General features: G+C 37.6%; 1 protein-coding gene across 1 annotated transcript in view; it reads left to right on the forward strand.

Moving 5' to 3' along the window:
- The window catches only part of SNX27 (sorting nexin 27), an 83026-nt gene that overhangs the window by 40534 nt on the left and 19807 nt on the right, over window positions 1-22685 (forward strand). The window contains exons 3-7 of the mRNA XM_060090543.1: window positions 10475-10667; window positions 12283-12347; window positions 13937-14041; window positions 16993-17071; window positions 19518-19681. Of these exons, the coding sequence (XP_059946526.1) occupies window positions 10475-10667; window positions 12283-12347; window positions 13937-14041; window positions 16993-17071; window positions 19518-19681 (606 nt within the window). The remainder of the gene's footprint in view (window positions 1-10474; window positions 10668-12282; window positions 12348-13936; window positions 14042-16992; window positions 17072-19517; window positions 19682-22685) is intronic.

Consider the following 22685-nt stretch of genomic DNA (forward strand, 5'->3'; position numbering starts at 1 on the left):
TCCTTCATCTGATACATAGCCCTCTGGCTTTTCATCTTGTCTATCTTTCTGTGAATGTGGTTTTTGTTCCACAGGCTCCAGGATTGTAGTTCTTCTTGCTTCTACTCTCTGCCCTCTGGTCCACCCTTATGTTTGAAAGATATTTTTATAGGGCATAAAATTCTGGGATGATGGTTTTTTTCTTTCAGTACTTTAAAAATGTCACACCAAGGAACCAGCTCGTAGTTTCATCAGTCTTTTCTATTGGTTTGTTTTTGTCATTTAGTCTCTATTTCATTTATTTCTGCTCTGATCTGTATGATTTCTTTCCTTCTACTAACTTTGGGTTTTGTTTGTTCTTTTTCTAGCTACTTTAGGTGTAAAATTAGCTTGTTTATTTGAGATATTTCTTTTTTCCTGTGGTAAGCTTGTATCGCTATAAACTTCCCTCTTAGAACTGCTTTTCCTGCGTCACATAGATTTTGGATCATTGTGTTTTCGTTTTCATTTATCTCCAGGTATTTTAAAATTTCTTTGATTTCTTCAGTGACCTGTTGGTTGTTGAGAAGCACTTTGTTTAGCCTCCATGTGTTTGTGTTTTTTGCAGTTTTTTCTTGTAGTTCATTTCTAGTCTCATAGCATTGTGGTCAGAAAAGATGCTTCATATGGTTTCAATTTTAAATGTACTGAGACTTGTTTTGTGACCTAGCATGTTATCTATTCTGGAGAATGTTCCACGTGCACTTGAAAAGAATGAGCAATTTGCTGCTTTTGGATGGAATGTTCTATATATATCTGTTAAGTCTTATCTAATCTAATGTGTCATTTAAGGCTAGTGTTCCATTATTGATCTTCTGTTTGGATCATCTGTCCATTGATGTAGGTGGGGTGTTAAAGTCCCCTACTGTCATTGTGTTACTGTCAGTTTCTCCCCCTTTGTGTCTATTAATATTTGCTTTATGTATTCAGTGCTCGTATGTTGGGTGCATATATATTTACAGTTGTTATATCTTCTTCTTGGATTGATTCATTGATTGTTATGTAATGTCCTCCTTTATCTCTTATTACAGACCTTGTTTTATAGTCTATTTGGTCTGATATAAGTATTGCTATCCTGGCTTTCTTTACATTTTCATTTGCATGGAGTACCTTTTTCTATTCCCTCACTCTCTGCCTGTGTGTGTCTTTAGATCTGAAGTAAGTCTCTTTTAGGCAGCATACATATCGTTCTTGTTTTTGTATCCATTCAGCAACTCTGTCTTTTTTTTTTTTTTTTTGCGGTATGCGGGCCTCTCACTGTTGTGGCCTCTCTCGTTGCGGAGCATAGGCTCCGGACGCGCAGGCTCAGCGGCCATGGCTCACAGGCCCAGCCGCTCCGCGGCATGTGGGATCTTCCGGGACCGGGGCACGAACCCATGTCCCCTGCATCGGCAGGCGGACTCTCAACCACCGTGCCACCAGGGAAGCCCCACATTTACTGTTTTTTTTTTTTTTTTTTTTTTCTTTTTGCGGTATGCGGGCCTCTCACTGCTGTGGCCTCTCCCGTTGCGGAGCACAGGCTCTGGACGCGCAGGCCCAGCGGCCACGGCTCACGGACCCAGCCGCCCCGCGGCATATGGGATCCTCCCAGACCGGGGCACGAACCCGTATCCCCTGCATCGGCAGGCGGACTCTTAACCACTGCGCCACCAGGGAGGCCCCACATTTACTGTTTTTTTTTTTTTCTTTTTGCGGTATGCGGGCCTCTCACTGTTGTGGCCTCTCCCGTTGCGGAGCACAGGCTCCGGACGCGCAGGCCCAGCGGCCATGGCTCACGGGCCCAGCCGCTCCGCGGCATATGGGATCCTCCCAGACCGGGGCACGAACCCGTATCCCCTGCATCGGCAGGCGGACTCTTAACCACTGCGCCACCAGGGAGGCCCCACATTTACTGTTTTTAACATCATATTGTACATCCATTTTTGGTGTGTATATCCATTAACTGCTTATTGTGATATTGATGATTTCGATACTTTTGTCTTTTAATCTTCCTACTAGCTTTATAAGTGGCTGATCAACTACCTGCACTGTATGTTTGACTTTACCAACGAGATTTTTCCTTTCATAATTTCTTCTTTCTAGTTGTGGTCTTTTCTGCATAGAGACATCCCTTTAACATTTCTTGTAAAGTTGGTTTCATGGTGCTAAACTCTTTCAGCTTTTTCCTCTCTGTAAAACTTTTGATTTCTCCTTCAAATCTGAATGATTTGAATAATTATTCAAATTATTGAATAATTTACCAGGTAGAGTATTCTTGGTTGTAGGTTTTTTCTTCTCATCACTGTAAATATATTGTGCCACTCCCTTCTGGCCTGCAGAGTTTCTGCTAAAAAGTCAACTGATAGCCTTATGGGAGTTCTCTTGTGCATAACTAGTTGCTTTTCCCTTGCTGCTTTTAATATTCTCTCTTTATCTTTAATTTTTGCTATTTTAATTACAATGTGTCTTGGTGTGGTCCTCTTTGGGTTGATCTTGTTTGGGACTCTCTGTGCTTCCTGGATCTGGATGTCTGCTTTCTTTCCCAAGTTAGGGAAGTTTTTAGCTATTATGTCTTCAAATACGTTCTCTGCACCTTTTTCTCTCTCTTCTCCTTCTGCGACCCCTGTTATGTGAATGTTATAAGCTTGATGTTGTCCTAGAAGTGTCTTCAAGTGTCCTCATTTTTAAAAATTATTTGTCCTTTTTTTCTGTTCAGCTTGAGTGATTTCCTCCACTGTGTCTTCCAGTTTTCTGATCCATTCCTCTGTATCATCTAATCTCCTATTGAATCCTTCTAGTGTATTTTTAATTTTAGTTATTGTATTTTTCATCTCTGTTTGGTTCTTCTTTATATTTTCTAATTCTTTGTTAGAAACTTCTAACTTCTTACTGTATTCATCCAGTCTTCTCCAAAGTTCTTTGAACATTTTTATGATCATTACCTTGAACTCTATTGCACAAATTGCTTATCTCCATTTCACTTAGTTTTTCTTCTGGGGTTTTGTCTTGTTTCTTTGTTTGGAACATATTCCTCTATCGCCTCATTTTGCCTAATTCTGTGTTCTTATTTCTGTGTATTTGGTAGGTTGGTATGTTTCCTGATCGTGGAGAAGTGGCCTTATGTAGGAAATGCCTATGTGTCAGCAGCATACTCCCCTCTGGTCACCAGACCTATATGCTTTAGGGGTGCCATCTATGTGGGCTGAATGGGCTCTTCTGTTGTGTCAGGCTGACTACTGTGGGTCCATTGGTAAGCATGGATGGCCCCTGATCAAGTTGGTTGCCAGGCCTTGCCTAGTGCAGAAGCTGCCAGTGACTGGTGGGTGGGGCCATGTCCTGGGAAGGTTCTGGGGCTGGTGTCAGCCTGCTGGTGAGTGGGGCCAGTTCCTGACTTGGCTGGCTGTGGGGCCCAGGTTTTCCCAGAGTTGATGTTGACCCACTGGTAGGTGGGGCTGGATCCCTGGGCAGCTGGCCAGTAAATATATGGAGAGGTGATGATCAGCATCATTAGTAATCATGGAAATGTAAATTAGGACCATAGTAAGAAATCTTTTCATACCCATTCCACTGGCAAAAATTAAGAGGATCTTTTTATATTATTACTGAAAGGAGTTTAAATTGATGTAACTGCTTTAGCTTACAGTTTGGCATTATCTCCTTAGGTTGAATATTCACATACCTTATAACTCGCAGTTCATCTTGTAGGGTATACCCAGGAGAATCTCTTACATATGTACTACAGGGGACATATGCACAAATGTTCATAGCAGCATTGTTCATAATAGCCAAAACTAAGAAGTAGTAAAACCCAGAAACAACCTGAATACCCATCAACAGAACAGATTTTTGAAAAGTGAAACAACGAAGTGTTGTATACAACAGAATAAACAACAAAGATATATAATGTTGTGGATGAGACTAAGTGAAAAAAGAAGTCCCAAAAGGTCTCATTCTGCATGATAGACTTTTCATAAAACTAAAATACCCTTCAAAAATTAAAATAAAAAATAAAAATATAAGGATTACATATAAATGCAGGAAAAAAACTAAAAAGAAAAACAAGGGAATAATGAAACATGGTTGAGCATAATAATTTTGGGAGTTAGAGAAACAGGGAGATAAGGTGAAGGAGGCAGAGACTATATGGTTAGAAATAAGTTTTTGTCAAGGTCTTAGCTTTTAGTTTGCTTTTCACAATGTTAAAAATAATTAAATTGGGACTTCCGTGGTGGTCCAGTGGTTAAGACTCCGCGCTTCCACTGCAGGTGGCACAGGTTCAATCCCTGGTTGGGGAACTAAGATCCCACGTGATGCGTGGCATGGCCAAAAAAATAAAAGTAAAATAAAAATAACCAAATTAAATATCCAAACAAAGAGTTTGCCAAAATGAGACTGTGTTGTGATTAATCCAGTTCTGTACACCTGAGGTCCAAATAAAGAAAATAGATACCATTTATGACCCACATTAGGGAAAACACATACACACACACACACACACACTAAACCTAAGTTCTTTAGGATCATGTTGTTTCCTTTTGCTTTTTTTCTTTCCAAGAAGAAGCCTAAATACTTCAGTATTCGGGAAGAATCCCTTAGTTAAGGATCTCACACCTTTCACCCAGAAATCAGCTAAGAGTGCTGTATCTCCTTTTGCTATTATAAGCAGCTTATGAATAGCAAATAATGTGTCCTTTTGAAGATGAATTTTCAGCTAAAACCAAGATTAAATGGCAAGGTAGCATTGGAAACAATTTGTTGATCATAATGTACATTGAAGATTCATTCAGATCAATAGCATGGACTAGATCAGTGTCTATTTGACATTTGGAAGCAGAACTTGGGTGATGTTGTCATGGCCAAATTGTCATCATTTTTTTTTTTCTAATCACTTTTGCATTGTATAACGAGAGTCTCTTCTGTGTGTTCAGTAGCACAATTCCTGTTGGTTACTAGAGGTTTGAGAAAGTGAGAACATTTTAATATTCAGATCCTACATAGAATGAGATGTTACCATTTAAAAGCCTTAAGAAATCTGTAGGTGGGGATTAAGGAAGCAACAAAATAAATATCTCTGATATCTGGAATTTTGGTTTTTGCTATTGAATACAGAGACCAGATATTACTAGAATTGCTTTCCCTTCAGTGGTTTGTGCTATTGTGAGAATTTATCAGTTACTGTCTTCTGGCATTCATTCTACAGAATTCATTCATGAGGATAAAGAGAGAAATGGCATGGCATGGATTTTCAACATTTACATATTGAGAAATTTGGAAATTATTTCAAAGCTGAAGTTTGAAACTTTGACTTGCAGAATCCACAGGGACAAAATTAGATCACTGATCAGATAAGTTGTACACTTTGCCCACTCATAATTCATTCCTTTTCCCTTATTGGGGCCTAACTCAGCAAAGAGTATCTCAAGAAGGCTGTAACTTGTTACCCTTGGAAGCTGGCTTTGCAATCTGAACACTTTTTTTTTTAATAGGTCATTTTTGGAGTATAATTGCTTCACAATACTGTTAGTTTCTGTTGTACACCAAAGTGAATCAGCCATATACATACATATGTCCCCATATCCACTCCCTCTTGAGCCTCCCTCCCATCCTCCCTATCCCACCCGTCTAGGTCATGGCAAATCACCGAGCTGATCTCCCTGTGCTATGCTGCTGCTTCCCATAACTGTTTTACATTTGGTAGTGTATATATGTCAATGCTAATCTCACTGCACCCCAGCTTCCCCTCCCACCCTGTGTCCTCAAGTCCATTCTGTTTGTCTACATCTTTATTCCTGCCCTGCAACTAGGTTCATCAGTACTATTTTTTTTTTTTAGATTCCATATATATGTGTTAGAATACGGTATTTGTTTTTCTCTTTCTGACTTCACTATGTATGACAGACTCTGGGTCCATCTACCTCACTACAAATAACTCAATTTTGTTTCTTTTTATGGCTAAGTAATATTCCATTGTATATATGCGCTGCATCTTCTTTATCCATTCATCTGTTGATGGACATTTAAGTTGCTTCCATGTCCTGGCTGTTGTAAATAGTGCTGCAATGAACATTGTGGTACATGTCTCTTTTTGAATTATGGTTTTCTCTGGGTATATGTCCAGTAGTGGGATTGCTGGGTCATATGGTAGTTCTATTTTTAGTTTTTTAAGGACTTCCATACTATTTTCCATAGTGGTTGTATCAATTTACATTCCCACCAACAGTGCAGGAGGGTTCCCTTTTCACCACACCCTTTCCAGTATTTATTGTTTCTAGATTTTTTGATGATAGCCATTCTGACCTGCATGAGGTGATACCTCATTGTAGTTTTGATTTGTATTTCTCTAATAATTAGTGATGTTGGGCATCTTTTCATGTGCCTCTTGCCCATCTGTATGAATATTCTAACTTCTGAAGTTTTGTAGGATATGGTCAGTTGGAGAAGACAGTGACCAGTGATCATTAAATTCAGCGTGCTATCGCAAGCTTGACAAACATCATCTAATTCCATGTATAAGCCAGCCAGTCTGAGGGTTTACATTAAGGTGGAAAAATCCTAGAAGCACTGTCCACCTGTGTATATCTTTAGTTCCTATTTGATACTCTTCCTTCAAGTCCAGAGAATATATTTTTTGATGGATGTTTTCATTTGTAATGAGACCATGGTCGTTTCTCATGGATCATGGACATTCATGAGTTGATTCAGTAGGGAGTCAGTCATTTTCTTTGCAAATGAGTGTGTCCAAACCAGGGAAATGGACGCTAATGGATCTTGGTGAATTTTAAGGGCAAGTGAAGAACAAAGCAGTCTCTGTTGTGATCTCTTTTTGTATGTTTCTCATTTGCTAATAAGCACAGTTAACTTAAAAACAGTTTGTGTTTCCATACGAATTGTAAAATTTTTTGTTCTAATTCTGTGAAGAATGCCATTGGTAGTTTGATAGGGATTGCATTGAATCTGTAGGTAGCTTTCGGTAGTACAGTCATTTTCACAATATTGATTCTTCCAATCCAAGAACATGGTATATTTCTCCATCTGTTTATGTCATCTTTGATTTCTTTCATCAGTGTTTTAGCCTGAGAAAACCGTAATTCAAAAAGAGACATGTACCACAATGTTCATTGCAGCACTGTTTACAATAGCCAGGACATGGAAGCAACCTAAATGTCCATCGACAGATGAATGGTTAAAGAAGATGTGTCACATATATACAATGGAATATCACTCAGCCATAAAAAGAAATGAAATTGAGTTATTTTTAGTGAGGTGGATGGACCTAGAGTCTCATACAGAGTGAAGTAAGTCAGAAAGAGAAAAACAAATACCATATGCTAACACATATATATATGGAATTAAAAAAAAAAAGAATGGTACTGATGAACCTAGTTGCAGGGCAGGAATAAAGATGTAGACATAGAGAATGGACTTGAGGGCACAGGGCGGAGGGGGAAGCTGGGGCGAAGTGAGATTAGCATCGACATATATACAGTACCGAATGTAAAATAGTTATGGGAAGCAGCAGCATAGCACAGGGAGATCAGATTGGTGCTTTGAGATGACCTAGAAATGTGGGATAGGGAGGATGGGAGGGAGGCTCAAGAGGAAGGGGATATGGGGATATATGTATGCATATGGCTGATTCACTTTGTTATACAACAGAAACTAACACAGTATTGTGAAGCAATTATCCTCCAATAAAGCTCTATTTTAAAAAACAACAACAACGGTTTGGCTCTTGTGGAAGCCATTCCTACCTGCATTAAAGTATTACTGAACTGTCAGGCATCCTATTTATAGTTCTGTTCCCTTTGACTTCACATTTAAGTGGGAAGAGGTGGGTGGTGAGAGGCTATTTGATGTTACTCTTCTCACCTTATAAGAAACTGAAATTTTAGGATTGAAATTGTCACAAAGGCCTCTCAAGTTGTAGGGTTCTTTCTACCCTAGGAAATGTTTTTCTAGACTTGCGATCACTCAAGTCATCATCATTGAGGAAATCCAGTCATAGTCTTTCTGTGTGTTATCAAAGACCTAGTCTACTCTTCCCTGGAAAAAGACATTGGGGAATACCTAATTCACCAATGCCACTAAGCTAGCTTTATCTCCCTTCCTTCCTTCCTTGTGTGAGGAACTCAGACTGATTTTTAACACCAGTAGCGTTGTGGACTTGCTTTTTTTTTTTTATTAGTCTCTGCCTTACAACAAAGTGAATCAGTCATACATATACATCTGTTCCCACATCCCCTCCCTCCTGCGTCTCCCTCCCTCCCACCCTCCCCATCCCACCCCTCCAGGCGGCCACAAAGCACCGAGCGGATCCCCCCGCGCCACGCGGCCACCCCCCACCATCCATCCACCCCACGCCCGGCAGTGTATACACGTCCATGCCTCTCCCCCGCCCCGTCACAGCCCCCCCCAATATGGACTTGCTTTTTAAGCAAAGGAATGATGACGTTCTTGAGAAATTTGGGAAGTTTAGTTTGAGAAGTAAGTTTATAAGACCAGGTTGACTGAATAAGACTTTCTTGAGACTGCCTGCCCTTAAGAGAATGTGTGGTCTTGTCTGAGGGGAAGACTGTTTTCCTTTTAATGCTTTTCTACTTAAGAAGGAATACTTGGTAATATGTGTGATTCATTACAATCAGTTATAAATTTGAGTGATAATTATAAAAAGAAAACTCATTGATCAGGATCATACTCATCCCTGGACACTATTTGATAGTGGTTAGAGGCTTTGCTTTTAAGTAGGGGAGGGATCATAGGAGGAGAGTTGTGAGACAGGAGTTTTTAAATTATTGTTGCATTTAATTTATACTTCCTAAATCACAGAAGCATGGAAAAGATTCTTCCTGAGATTGAAGGAAGGGCTCTGGTGTATACATTCTCAGTGACTAAGTCTTTATTGATTTATTTATTAAGTTGAAGTATCGTTGATTTACAGTATTGTGCTAATTACTGCTGTACAGCAAAGTGATTCAGTTATACATAACTATACTTTTTTTGGTATTCTTTTCCATTATGGTTTATCGTAGGATATTGAATATAGTTCTCTGTGCTGTACAGTAGGACCTTGTTGTTTATCCATTCTGTGTATAAAAGCTTACAACTGCTAACCCCCACCTCCCACTCTATCCCTCCCCCAACCCCTCCCTCTTGGCAACCACCAGTCTGTTCTCTATGCTCAGTGACTAAGTCTTGATTACATGAGTAGATGACCTATTTTGTGCACATTTAAATTTTTGAATGGTTTTTGCTAAGCCAGTAAATGTGATTTGGGGCTAATTTTCCCATCTCTGCATAATTTGATATGTTCTGAGAATACAAAGTAACTTAGATTATTTGATGTTTTTGGATTATGCATCCCACCACTTTCCTTTATGAGGACACATATTTAAGAATTACACATACGTGTATTCATTTCTTCATCAAATATTTACTGAGTGCCTACTGTGTGCCAGGCCCTGTTCCAGAAGCTTGGCATGCATCTGTGAACAGTAGACAGAAATCTCTACCTATTTCTTTTTTATTTTTTAAATATTAATTTATTTATTTAGGCTGTGCTGGGTCTTAGTTGTGGCACATGGGATCTTTCTTGTGGCATGCAGGGTCTTTAAGTTGTGGCATGCGGGATCTGTAAGTTGCGGCATGCGGGCTCATAGTTGTGGCATGTGGGCTTCTTAGTTGTGGCGTGCGGACTCTTAGTCATGGCATGCGAACTCTTAGTTGTGGCATGCATGCAGGATCTAGTTCCCTGACCAGGGATTGAATCCAGGGCCCCTGCATTGGGAGCTCAGAGTCTTACCCACTGGACCACCAGGGAAGTCCCTCTACCTATTTCTTTATACGGATTATTAACTGTTTATATGAGGAGGTCCTTAGAGTACATTTATTCTTCAACTTTTTGTTAACCCTGTTTTAATGATGGAAGGGAGGAGAACAAAACTAGGGATATCTGACTTCAAGAAAGGAGCTTTTGCAAAAATGATCTATTTGGTAACAAAAATGTCACTATTGCTTACATCATTTTTAGATATTTTCTTTGGAAGTGTGGTTCACACACATATCAGTCACATTGCTTTATAATCAATTCTAACTTTTTATATCTCTCCAAATTTGCTTGCTTGTTCATTCACTTTACTTACCACATTGGCTTTGAATGATTTTTAACTTTCTGAAAATAAAATCTACCCTTAAAAGCTGATAATTGCCTCTGAAGATATTTAAAACAGTGTGTTGGAGGTAATTGTAATAGCAAAAATAAGATCATGGGCCCCCTGAAGGCAGTAGCCCTCTTTTGTACATATAATTTCTGGCATCTTTATTAAAAGTAAATCTTGTTTTACAGTGACCTTGAACATATATTCTCTGTTAAGTGTGTATCAGAATATACCTAACCGGTATCAATCTGAGCCTGACTGTAGGTGATTCTGTGATTTAATTTGCAGTAAGTAGGCTTTTTTTTGTTCTTCACCCTCACCAGGTATACAATGTTTACATGGCAGGGAGGCAGTTGTGTTCTAAGCGGTACCGGGAGTTTGCCATCCTACACCAGAACCTGAAGAGAGAGTTTGCCAACTTTACATTTCCCCGACTTCCAGGGAAGTGGCCATTCTCTTTATCAGAACAGCAATTAGATGCCCGACGTCGGGGGTTGGAAGAATATCTAGAAAAAGGTAAGCCAGCCTGTTAAACTCTACTATCTTGAGTAAACATAGGGTCTAGGTATATATTGCAGCTCCTAAACTGCATAGCTAAGTTTCCTGAAGCTCAACAGTGAAAGTAAATCAGCTTTTTGGCTTAGGTGTTGAATGATCTGAGCTTTGAAGCCAAGAGTGAAATGTTCAGTACAGCAGTTAATAGCCTATTTTATTGACTCGCCAAACACTTAACAACAACAGAAAAATGCATAATTATTTTTTTGATGCATTAAGGACCTTTATTTATTTATAGGGTTATATTTTTGCACACAGCAAACCTATACAGACTCAACAACATGCTAAATTGATTTGGGAACTAGATGGGCAGTATTTAAGACATTTCTATGAAAGTGATTCTTGGTTCACTGGCATGTCCTACTTGAAAATTCCTTACTCCTCTTACACGTGTCCATGGATAGGTTTGATGAGTTGTAGGTAAGCTAACGTCCCCTTTTTCTAAGTAGGTTATAGGTAGAAATATTATAACTTATTTGTTACCTCAGGACCTCCAAACAATACATTAGGAGTCTTTGGATGTGGACGCTGAAACATTTGTCTAGAAAGGCAGGGAGAAATGACACAGATCTCCTGAATAAGATGGTTCAGTTTGTGGCTCAGAGAAGAGACCTTGTTTTCCTACATTATAGAGTTACATAATTTGCTAGGCATGCAATAGGCTTTTCTTTAAAATACTAATTTAACAGAATAATGGTCTTATGTGGTATTTAATAATTCTGTGTCCTTGTAGAAGAACTAATTGACCTAGTTGAATTTTTTTAAAACTTTGGTAGAGAGCTTTATCCCTGAAGAAAAACCATTTCCCCCATAGAAGGTAGTTAAACTTCATCTATTTTTAGCTTTTCTCTAACATGGAATGGCCTCCTAACACAGCCTTTGGGAAATGGGAAAGAGTACAATTTTTTTTTTAATAAAATGAAGTAAAATCAGCAGTGTAATTTATTATCCTCATGAGAATGTTAGGAAATTAACTCCCTTAGATTTAAATGATTACCTACCTACCTGCCTGTTTTCCTTTCCTTCCTTCTCCCTTTTTCTCTCTCTCTTTTTTTTAGTTGTAGTTGTTTTGAAGTTAAAGTTAGTGAGGTGAGAAATGAGAAGATGTGCTCAGCTTAATACTTGATTACCTACCCATTTTTTTCCAAAGTGGCTTTAAATGCTTATGATTCTCTTACTGGCCTACTCCTAGGCCAAATAGATATTTTTCTTTGTATTTTAATTTTGTGTTTATTCCCAGTTGACCTTACCCTTGCTCTATTGTCTAGCTTATTAATAGTTAACACAAGACAGCAAAGTTAGATTTACTGAACTTTTATTTCTCTTTTACAGGTAACTTCCTTTGTCTATGTTTAATATTTTTAATAAGCTACATCTTTGTACATCCTATTATTCCTCTGTTCTGGTTCATATTTATATAAATGTTTGTTGTGCCGTAAAATATCATGTGTCAGGGATGGCATACTACCTCAGCACTGCCTGCTAATGATGATTTATACTTAAACCTTGATATGTTCTTGACTTTATATTCTTAATTTTAGGGCCTCATGCCAGATTCTGTCTTTGTTTTCTATAGTGTGCTCAATACGAGTTATTGGTGAGAGTGACATCATGCAGGAATTCCTATCAGAATCAGATGAGGTAGGTGAATACCCACTATAGTGACTATTTACCTCTTGGCTCCTTGTGGGGGAAAATAAATTAAAGGTATCGATGATGGATTGAATTGCCATAAATTCTCTAAATGACTGTTTTTTCAACTTCCTTTTGTTATGTGTCCTGCTTATCCTTCAAGACCTAGTGCTAGGTCCACCTTCTCTTTGAAGCCTTCCCTGATATTCAAGGGATACACATTGATTTTTCACTCCACCAAGAACTTCTGCAGTCAGTACACATAATTATCACCTTGTTGCTATCTCAGTCTCTAATTTTTTATACATATAGTCAGATGATCACTTTATAATTTTACTTTACTAGATCATGAGCTACCTGTAGGTAAGAGCTAAATCTTTTTTTTTCAGCTTTTTGAATATAATTGTCAAATATGAATTGTATATATTAAGGTGTACAACTTGATGTTTTGATATCTGTATACATTGTGAAATGATCACCATAATCAAGTTAATTAACCTATCCATCACCTCATTACCATTTCCTCCTCCCTTTTCTCTTCTTTCCTTCCTTCCTTTCTTCACTTCAGATCTACCCCCTTAGCAAATTTCAAATATGGAATATAGTATTGTTAACTATGATCACCATGCTGTACATTAGATCTTCAGAACAAGAGCTAAATCTTGATCATCTTTATATTCCCAGTGCCTTACCACAATGTCAAGCATTTTGTAGGTGCTTAATAAATATTAATTGAATAGAAGAATGACTATGTAATGCTGCTGTATTAAATAGTGTGTCATCCACTAATTATTTTATATGTATATGTTTTATTTCCCCAACTAGATTATAAGTTTCTTGCAGACAGGGCTTTTATAACAAAGTAATGCTTAGGATGGTTTTAGGCACTGAATAGTAGTTTTTTTAAAGTGGTAAATGAAGATGAACTTGTTTCTAAATAGTTGTTTCTCTGTAATAAAAATTAGAAGGTCACAAATTTGTTAGAGGAATGTGTTAGTTTTCAAAAGCAGTAAGAGAGAAGGACTTCTTTTGAATTAAGGAGGATAAGAATTGTTTACTTTTTGCTCGAAGAAAATTGGACATCAAACTAACTCAGATTCCTGAGTTTCATCAATTTTTCCTTTCAAAGGTGTCATGGTTATTTCAGGGTTCAGAAAGGAACTTAGGATACCTCTTGATCCAATCTAGCATGCCTAACCATTTAAAACCAGAGAATATTTGTTGAAACTACTGCTTTGGGTTGTTTTCTTTTCTCATTTGTGAGTTCTGAATGTTTGAAAGTAAGCCAAAAATCTTATCTGTATTTGACCTAGACTGATTCACACAAGTTTTCTGTTTTGAGATATGAACACGTTGGGTTCGACATATTTCTTTCCTCCCTGTTCATCTTAAAGGTTAACTTCTGCTGCAGCCTAAAGTCAGCTTTATGACTTGAAATGTATTGACTTATGTCTTTTTTCCCCTTTTCATTGGAGCTCACTTTCTTTCTACCACAAGTTTAGGTTGTTTAGCTAGCATGTTGCAAGGAGAATGAGGATATACTGGGTCATAAATTCTTTTTTTTTTTTTAATTAATTCTTTTTCTGCCTTTTCCCCAGAACTACAATGGTGTGTCTGACGTAGAGCTGAGAGTAGCATTACCAGATGGAACAACAGTTACAGTCAGGGTTAAAAAGAACAGTACTACAGACCAAGTATATCAGGTAAATTAAACTTGAACAAGTAGGCTTGACATTGGTTGGTTTAAAACTAAGAAAGATAGATTAAATGAGTTAATACATATAAGGAGCTTGGAGTATCTGGCATGTAATAAATTTATTAAATGTTAGCTGCTGCTGTTGATGTTATGATTATTAACATGGAAGTACTTTGTCGTCCTTGAAAGAAAGATACAATAAATATCCCCAGGTTATAATGGTTGTGATTAGCACCCCCTCTTTTTAATTGTAAAAGACTTTCTAATGTATGTGAAAATAGAGTAGTACAGTGAAGCTCCATGTACTCATCACTCATATTTAATAATCCTCAAGATTTTGCCACATTTGTGTTGTATATCCTTTTCTCCTTTTCCTTTGTTTAAATATTTTAAAGCATTCCATGTTTTTCGACCTGTGTATATTTCAGTATACATCTCTAAAAAATATGGATGTTCCTCTTACATAATCACAAAGCCATTATCAAACCTAAAAAATTAACTACTGCCATGGTATTAACTAATAATAAATCCATAGTCAAGTTTTCCCAATTGTCTAAAAATGATTTTTAACAGTTGGTTTGTTATAATCTGGATCTAAACAAGGTCCTTATGTCCTTAAAAAACATTTGGTTTTTATGTTTGTTTTAATATAGAGCAGTCTCTTCCCTTCCCTTCCCCAACTTTTTTCCCTTATGTTATTGTTTTATTGCAGAAATTGGGTCTGTGTCCTGTGGAATGTCCCACATTCTGAATTTATTTGTTTGCTTCTTTTGTCTATTTGTGTCATTTAGTATGTCTTTCTGTCTACTTATATTTTCTATAAATGGAATTTTTCTCTAGAGGCTTGATTAGATTCAGGTTCAGCTTTTTGATGAGAATGCTTCATAATCGGTGCTATATACTTCATATTGTTTCTCAACTGGAGGAACACAATATCTGGTTATCCACTTTTAGTGATTAATCAGTAGGTTTACCTGGTAATAACCTGATGTCTCCATTGTTAAGTTCTTCACTGATCTTTTATCCAATAAGTGTATCACTGATGATTACTGTCCTAACCAGTGATTTCATTAAGGGTTGCAAAATGCTGATTTTCCAATTTTCTCATTTCTTCACATTTATTAACTAGAATTCTTCTGTAAAGAACTTTCCCTTATCAACTAAGGCTATTTAGTATCCTGAATTACAGTTTATAGGAAAAGGGGGATAAATATTTAATTCTTCCCTTTTATTGCCAATTTTTGGCATAAAGGATCAATGCCCTAGCTGATTCCAGTGATGTCCAATGAGATAATTATTTTTTTAGTATCATGTGGCTTTTTAGATACTCAATATGATTTAATCAAGAACATATATTCTTTTTGGTGCTCACATTGTTCTGTCTTTGGTCAGTGGAATCTCCTTCACGTCTGCTTCTGTATTTTTTTGGTGCAACCCATTTGTTTATGATAGCATCCTTGCTTTTTGGTACAGCAAGATGCTCTGGGCTCATCTTTGTATATTTCCTACACTAGATCTTGAATCAGTCATTTCCCCAAGGAGTCTTTCCTTTCAGTGAGGAATGGTATTTAAAGATCATGATCCGAGTGCTGGGTATAATTGTTTCTTTTAGGCCTTTTCATTGGTCTTTAATCCTGATTTGATCAAGATTTTCAAGGAGACTAGTGGGTTTCTGGATATTAGTACTTATTTCTCCTTTGTGGCAAACAAAAAATTTACCCCCCCAAATATTTACTGTATACCATGGCAAAGGATATGTACAGGATCTGAGGTATTTCAGAAATTATAAAATGGTGGATTGATTGCAAGGAAAACATTAATTTTATATAGCTTATTGATGTTTTGTTTCATTTTCAATACTTCTCTAGCAAGGCCTAATTTTTTCTTTCACTTCTCTCCTCACCCTGTTACTGAGACTTCTAGCTATAAGCCATTTTCCAAACCTTGAGAAGATTTCAGTTTCTATCTAGTGCAGTATAGAATGGTAACTTAGAACACTTACAGTCTCCAGTTTCTGCCTCACATCAGGGATGAACCTAGGTCTGATATGTGAGTAGATACGGGAAGAAGGATATAATCATATTTGGTTTACTGAGACACTAATACTCAATAATTTTCTCTTGTTTAATTAACACCTTATTTATACATTTTGGGATTGATCTTGAAAAGGAATTTTGGTACTACTAGTTTGTGTTTTTTGCTTTGTATTTTCTTGTTGTTATTTGTATGTAATTTCAATTTTCCTTTATTTGCATATAGAGTCTTTCAGTTTCTTTTTATTTATCATGTTGGGACCTTAGTTCCTAGAGAGAAGGACTGATACTTGTTTAAAATGTCTCTGTTGTCCCAACATTTTGCTATTTTCACGTGGATAAGGATGATGATAATTCTTAGGATATGGAGGTCCCCAGCATGAGACATGGATCATCTGAAAAGTAAACAAGAATAATTTGTGAAGTATGAGCAAAATTGATAAACAGTGTTTTAAGCTCAAGAACCAAAGATATAGATCTTGTATGTTAACAGCCTATATATTAAATGTAGGCTGAATGTGTGAGACTAGATATTTAAGAATTTATTTTCTTTTTAAAATCTGTCATTATGTAGCACATTTTTTGTAAGTGCTATTCAAAAAGATCCTCGTGATATGAAGTCCTATTTCAGAGAGCAAAGCTGATATTTAAGGAGGGACTGTTATCAGCTTTAATTGGAGGGGAGAAACTCATATTTAGAGATCATAGCTGTTTGGATCAAATAAAGGTATTTTTCTCTTTTATTTCATGCATATGTATGCATACATACAAAAAAGAGTAGCTGTGGACCATGGATTTAGTTTATATGAAACCAAGATGGCAAAACCCTTCTCTTCTCCCCGCTCCTCATGCATATACCTGTCTTTTCCCACAGCACTGTCTGATTTTGTTTTCCTGAAACTAATCTATCCTGTTTACACTTTAGGCTATTGCAGCAAAGGTTGGCATGGACAGTACGACAGTGAATTACTTTGCCTTATTTGAAGTGATCAATCATTCCTTTGGTAAGTGTCAGTGACTAATATTAAGTTTTGTTTGAGGATATTTTATCCTAATACTAAGAAACTGAAGCTCCCAAAAGCTGTCAGGTTGAAACTGTTTGCCTAGAGAAGAAGATCTTGAAGACAAGGGGCCATCGCACTAATTGGGACTGTTTCTAACAAGCAGACAGGACAGATCCCATTAAGCATAATCCCACTAAGTCTAGACCTGATCACCCCTTTTTCCTCTGTTGTCAGTATCAGTTACTTACACCCAGCACTGAAGCAGATACTTCCATGAGATTTTTAAAAATCAGAGTTCAAAATTAATATATTCCAATGAAACAGCCTTAAAAAGAGGGGATTTTCTACTTAGCCACAGCTTGTTTTAGCGTACTTTATGGTTTTTGTAGATTTTTAAGATAGCTTTTTGTTTTCAGGAGTTAGAAAGAAATATGTTGATTAAAAAAGCCTTTGCTTTTTTAAAAAAATTAATTAATTAGTTTATTTATTTTGGGCTGCGTTGGGTCTTCGTTGCTGCACGCGGGCTTTCTCTAGTTGTGGCAAGTGGGGGCTACTCTGCGTTGCAGTGCGCGGGCTTCTCATTGCGGTGGCTTTCGTTGCAGAGCACAAGCTCTAGGCAGGCGGGCTTCAGTAGTTGTGGCTCTTGGGCTCTAGAGTGCAGGCTCAGTAGTTGTGGTGCATGGGCTCAGTTACTCCGCAGCATGTGGGATCTTCCTGGACCAGGGCTCGAACCCGTGTCCCCTGCATTGGCAGGCGGATTCTTCTTTTTTTTTTTTTTTTTTAGCTAATTGGGCCTCTCATTTTTGTGGCCTCTCCCGTTGCGGAGCACAGGCTCCAGATGCGCAGGCTCAGCGGCCATGGCTCATGGGCCCAGCCGCTCCGCGGCATGTGGGATCTTCCCGGACTGGGGCACGAACCCACGTCCCCTGCATCGGCAGGCAGACTCTCAACCACTGCGCCACTGGGGAAGCCCTGGCAGGCAGATTCTTAACCACCACTCCACCAGAGAAGTCCTGCAAACCACTTTTGACACGTTTGATCAGTAACAGCACCCTCTCCATACATTGCACAAATCTTTTTTTTGCGTTTCAGTTGCGTTTTTACCTTTCTTGAAATAATAAAGCATAATATGCCGAAGATGTTGCTTTTTTCTTCCATCTTCAATATTAAAATGGCTACACAAAAATTCACCAGTTTTGATAAGTTTTTTTAAATGCATGCTGATATGATAGCTGTCACAATACAATCTGTTTCAAATGAAGTTAAAGACAACTAAGCGCTACTGGAGCCATTTTATGGAAAAGACCAAACGAACTTTTTGGCCCACCCAGTGTTTAAGTTTGCGTAAACAGATATCCTCTTCCTAGGAAGTTTTATTGCACGGTGACAGAGATTTTCTCTTATATATTCTTTTATAAAAGCTAGGGATGGTTGCACTGAGACCACAAAGGGGAGGAAGTTGGAAGGCTTGCTTTAAATGACAGATTTCCTATGGTTTATGGGTCTTTTCCACATCATATATGTACAGGGCTAAGGCCAGAAACAACAGATAATATTGACTGATCAGAACTTCCTCATCCCGGAAAGGGAGAGAGTTTGGTAGATTTGAGTCACCTTGCCATCCCAGGTCAAGGTAGATCAACTTTGATTCCCCCTAAAGCAGCTATCTCCCAATTGTTTATTGTCTTTCTGACTCTCTACAGTCTAACTAGGCAGATGTAAATATTACAAAGGATTGCTAAGGACCCAGGGCACTTGGATTCTAATCTTACCTTCTTCTCTAAGCTTTAGTTAACAAATAAAATGGGAAATATTAAATCTGTCTTTTGCTCTGTTATAAAGCCAAGTAAACATCAAGAGAAGAAAACTCCGCCTTTTTAAAGAAAAACAATATAGAAATTAAAAGTGGTAGTGTTTTATCCTGCTTGAGCATTGTTAGGAAGAGGAAGTAAGGCTACCCAGAAGTCACTTTTCACTGTGGTGTGTGGGGGGATGTGGAGAACCTTTCAGCTCTTAATGATAAAAGCTGTTCATTGAGAACTGCCACATGAGAGACTCTGAATGCACCATAACTGGGTAAGAGGGGAGGCTTGCTTTAAAGATGTTCAGTGGACATTGCTGTAACTTAACTCAATTATGGATCAGATATTTTAACTGACTTTGGAGTAGGTGACGTCTGCAGAGTCAGCATGTTAACTGAAAGGCATGTCATTCAGGTGATAGATTTCAGTTAGCTTGAGGCTCAGTTGGCCAGTCATATTAGAAAGCGTAGATTTGGCTAGACAAACTGATATTTTGTGGTCCCAAGGCAGAGCTCCTGGATGGAACTAAGCTGATGTGCTGGTTAATGATAACCTCCATTCTTGTCTGCTTTACACAGTTCATACTAGGGAACTGCCTTGTATATCTTCTCACTCTAGCTTTCTTTGCTTTGTCTTCTCTTTAGTACGTAAGCTGGCACCTAATGAATTTCCTCATAAACTCTACGTCCAGAATTACACATCAGCTGTGCCAGGCACCTGCCTAACCATTCGAAAGTGGCTTTTTACGACAGAAGAAGAAATCCTCTTAAATGACAATGACCTTGCTGTTACCTACTTCTTTCATCAGGTGGGTGAATTGATCTCCCTGGAAAGGCCTGATTTCTTTTTCTGTTTGTATGTAGTGGTCATTTGCCAATACAGTGTGAATCCTTGAGTAAGCTGTTTTGCCTCCTGGATCTTAGTTAAATTTGTAAAATGTTCTGTCCCATTTTGACAAAAGATAAGTTTAAGAAGGTGGGGGGACTTCCCTGGTGGTGCACTGGTTAAGAATCCGCCTGCCAGTGCAGGGGACACGGGTCCAAGCCCTGGTCCAGGAAGATCCCACATGCTGCGGAGCAGCTTAAGCCTGTGCGCCACAACTACTGAGCCTGTGCTCTAGAGCCCACAAGCCACGAGTACTGAGCCTGCATGACACAACTACTGAAGCCCACATGCCTAGAGCCTGTGCTCTGCAACAAGAGAAGCCATCGTGATGAGAAGCCCTCACACCGCAATGAAGAGTAGCCCCCACTCACTGCAACTAGAAAAAGCCCATGCACAGCAATGAAGAGCCAATGCAGCCAAAAATAAATAAATAAAGCCATTAAAAAAAAAAAGTTTAAGAAGGGGATATCCTGGAGTTCAAAATGTATTTATTATTATTTTTTAAAATAATAACAAATGAACATTATGGGGCTATGTTGTTTTTCAAAAAATTTTTCATCAAAATTATACATACATAGAGCTTAAAGTATCAAATAGTTCTACACAGGTTATTATGAAAAATATTAGTTATTCCCACTTATTTTCCTCTCATAGGCAACCACTTTCACCTCTTTTAGCTTGTTTTTTGTTGTTTGTTTTATTTCATCTTTTTAAAAAATTTTTATTGAAGTATAGTTTATTTATAATGTGTTAGTTTCTGGTGTACAGCAGAGTGATTCAGTTATACATATATATTCTTTTTCATAGACTTTTCCATTATGGTTTATTACAAGATATTGAATATAGTTCCCTGTGCTATATAGTAGGTCCTTGTTGGTTATCTATTTTATATATAGTAGTGTGTATCTACTAATCCTAAACTCTTAATTTATCCCTCCCCCAGCCCGTTTCCCCTTTGGTAACCATGAAGTTTGTTTTTTATGTCTGTCAGTCTGTTTCTGTTTTGTAAAGAAGTTCATTTGTGTCATATTTTACATTCCACATATAAATGATAATCATATGATATTTGTCTTTCTCTGACTTCACTTGGTATGATAATCTCTAGCTCCATCCATGTTGCTGCAAGTGGCATTGTTTCATTCTTTTTTATGGTTGAGTAATATTCCATTGTGTGTGTGTGTGAGAGAGAGAGTATGTGTATACACACACACATACCACATCTTCTTTATCCATTCATCTGTCCACGGACATTTAGGTTGCTTCCATGACTTGGCTATTGTAAATAGTGCCGCTATGAACATTGGGGTGCATGTATCTTTTTAAATTAGAGTTTTCTGCAGATGTATGCCCGAGAGTGGGATTGCTGGGTCATATGGTAATTCTATTTTTAGTTTTCTGAGGAACCTCCATACTGTTTTCCATAGTGGCTACCCCAACTTACATTCCCACAAACAGGTATAGGAGGGTTCCCTTTTCTCCACACCCTCTCCAGCATTGGTTATTTGTAGATTTTTTTAACGATGGCCATTCTGATTGGTGTTAAGTGGTATCTTATTGTAGTTTTGATTTACATTTCTCTAATAATTAGCGATGTTAAGCATCTTTCCATGTGCCTATTGGCCATCTGTATGTCTTCTTTGGAGAAATGGCTGTTTAAGTCTTCTGCCCATTTTTTGATTGGGTTGTTTATTTTTTTGTTATTGAGTTGTATGAGCTGCTTGTATATTTTGGAAATAAAGCCCTTGTCAGTAGCATGATTTGTAGACATTTTCTCCCAGTATGTAGGTTGTCTTTTTGTTTTGTTTATGGCTCCCTTTGCTGTGCAAAAGCTTGAAAGTTTGATTAGCTCCCATTTGTTTATTTTTGCTTTTATTTCTATTGCTTTGGGGAGACTGACCTAAGAACACATTGCTACAATTTATGTCTGAGAATGTTTTGACTATGTTCTCTTCTAGGAGTTTTATGGTGTCATGTCTTATATTTAAGTCTTTAAACCATTTTGAGTTTATTTTTGTGCATGGCATAAGGGAGTGTTCTAACTTCATTGATTTGCACATGGCTGTCCAGCTATCCCAACACCACTTGCTAAAGAGACTGTCTTTTCTTCACTGTATATTCTTGCTTCCTTTTCAAAGATTAGGTGACCATAGGTGTGTGGGTTTATTTCTGGGCTCTCTATTCTGTTCCATTGATCCATATATCTGTTTTTGTGCCAGTACCACACTGTTTTGATTACTGTAGCTTTGTAGTATTGTCCAAAGTCTGGGAAGATTATGCCTCCAGCTTTGTCGTTTTTCCTTTTGGATTGCTTTGGCAATTCTGGGTCTTTTATGGTTCCATATAAATTTTAGGATTATTTATTCTAGTTCTGTGAAAAATGTCATGGGTAATTTGATAGGGATCACATTAAATCTGTGGATAGCTTTGGGTAGTATGGCCTTTTTAACAATATTAATTCTTCCAATCCAAGAACATGGGATATCTATTTCATTTTATATTTACTTCCATACCTCTATTATAACTTGATTATATTACTCCTACTTGATGTTTCTGATTCAAGCAATGTTGCTTAATTACCTGCTATAGAAGATGGGACTTTAGCTCCATTTCCTCCCCCACTCCACTACATATTTGCACCTTTTCATCTGTCCTATCGTCTTACTATAGTCAAATTACAATATTTGTTAGATTAATATTCAGTGTTTATACTGCTATGACTGTAAATAATGAATTTAGCAGAGCCATATAGAGAATACTATCCTTACTTTTTACTTTCTTTTAAACATTTTGTTTTAAAATTATTTTGAAAATGATTAACCCATTTCATAACACTTTATAAAGTGTCCCATTACAATTCTAATTGTGGTTTTGTTAACTTTATAGTTTAACTGAAGAAGAGTCACCATTTTTATTAAATGTGGTATTCC

The sequence above is a fragment of the Mesoplodon densirostris genome, chromosome 2 (genome assembly GCF_025265405.1).
Source record: "Mesoplodon densirostris isolate mMesDen1 chromosome 2, mMesDen1 primary haplotype, whole genome shotgun sequence".
Lineage (NCBI taxonomy): Eukaryota > Metazoa > Chordata > Mammalia > Artiodactyla > Ziphiidae > Mesoplodon > Mesoplodon densirostris.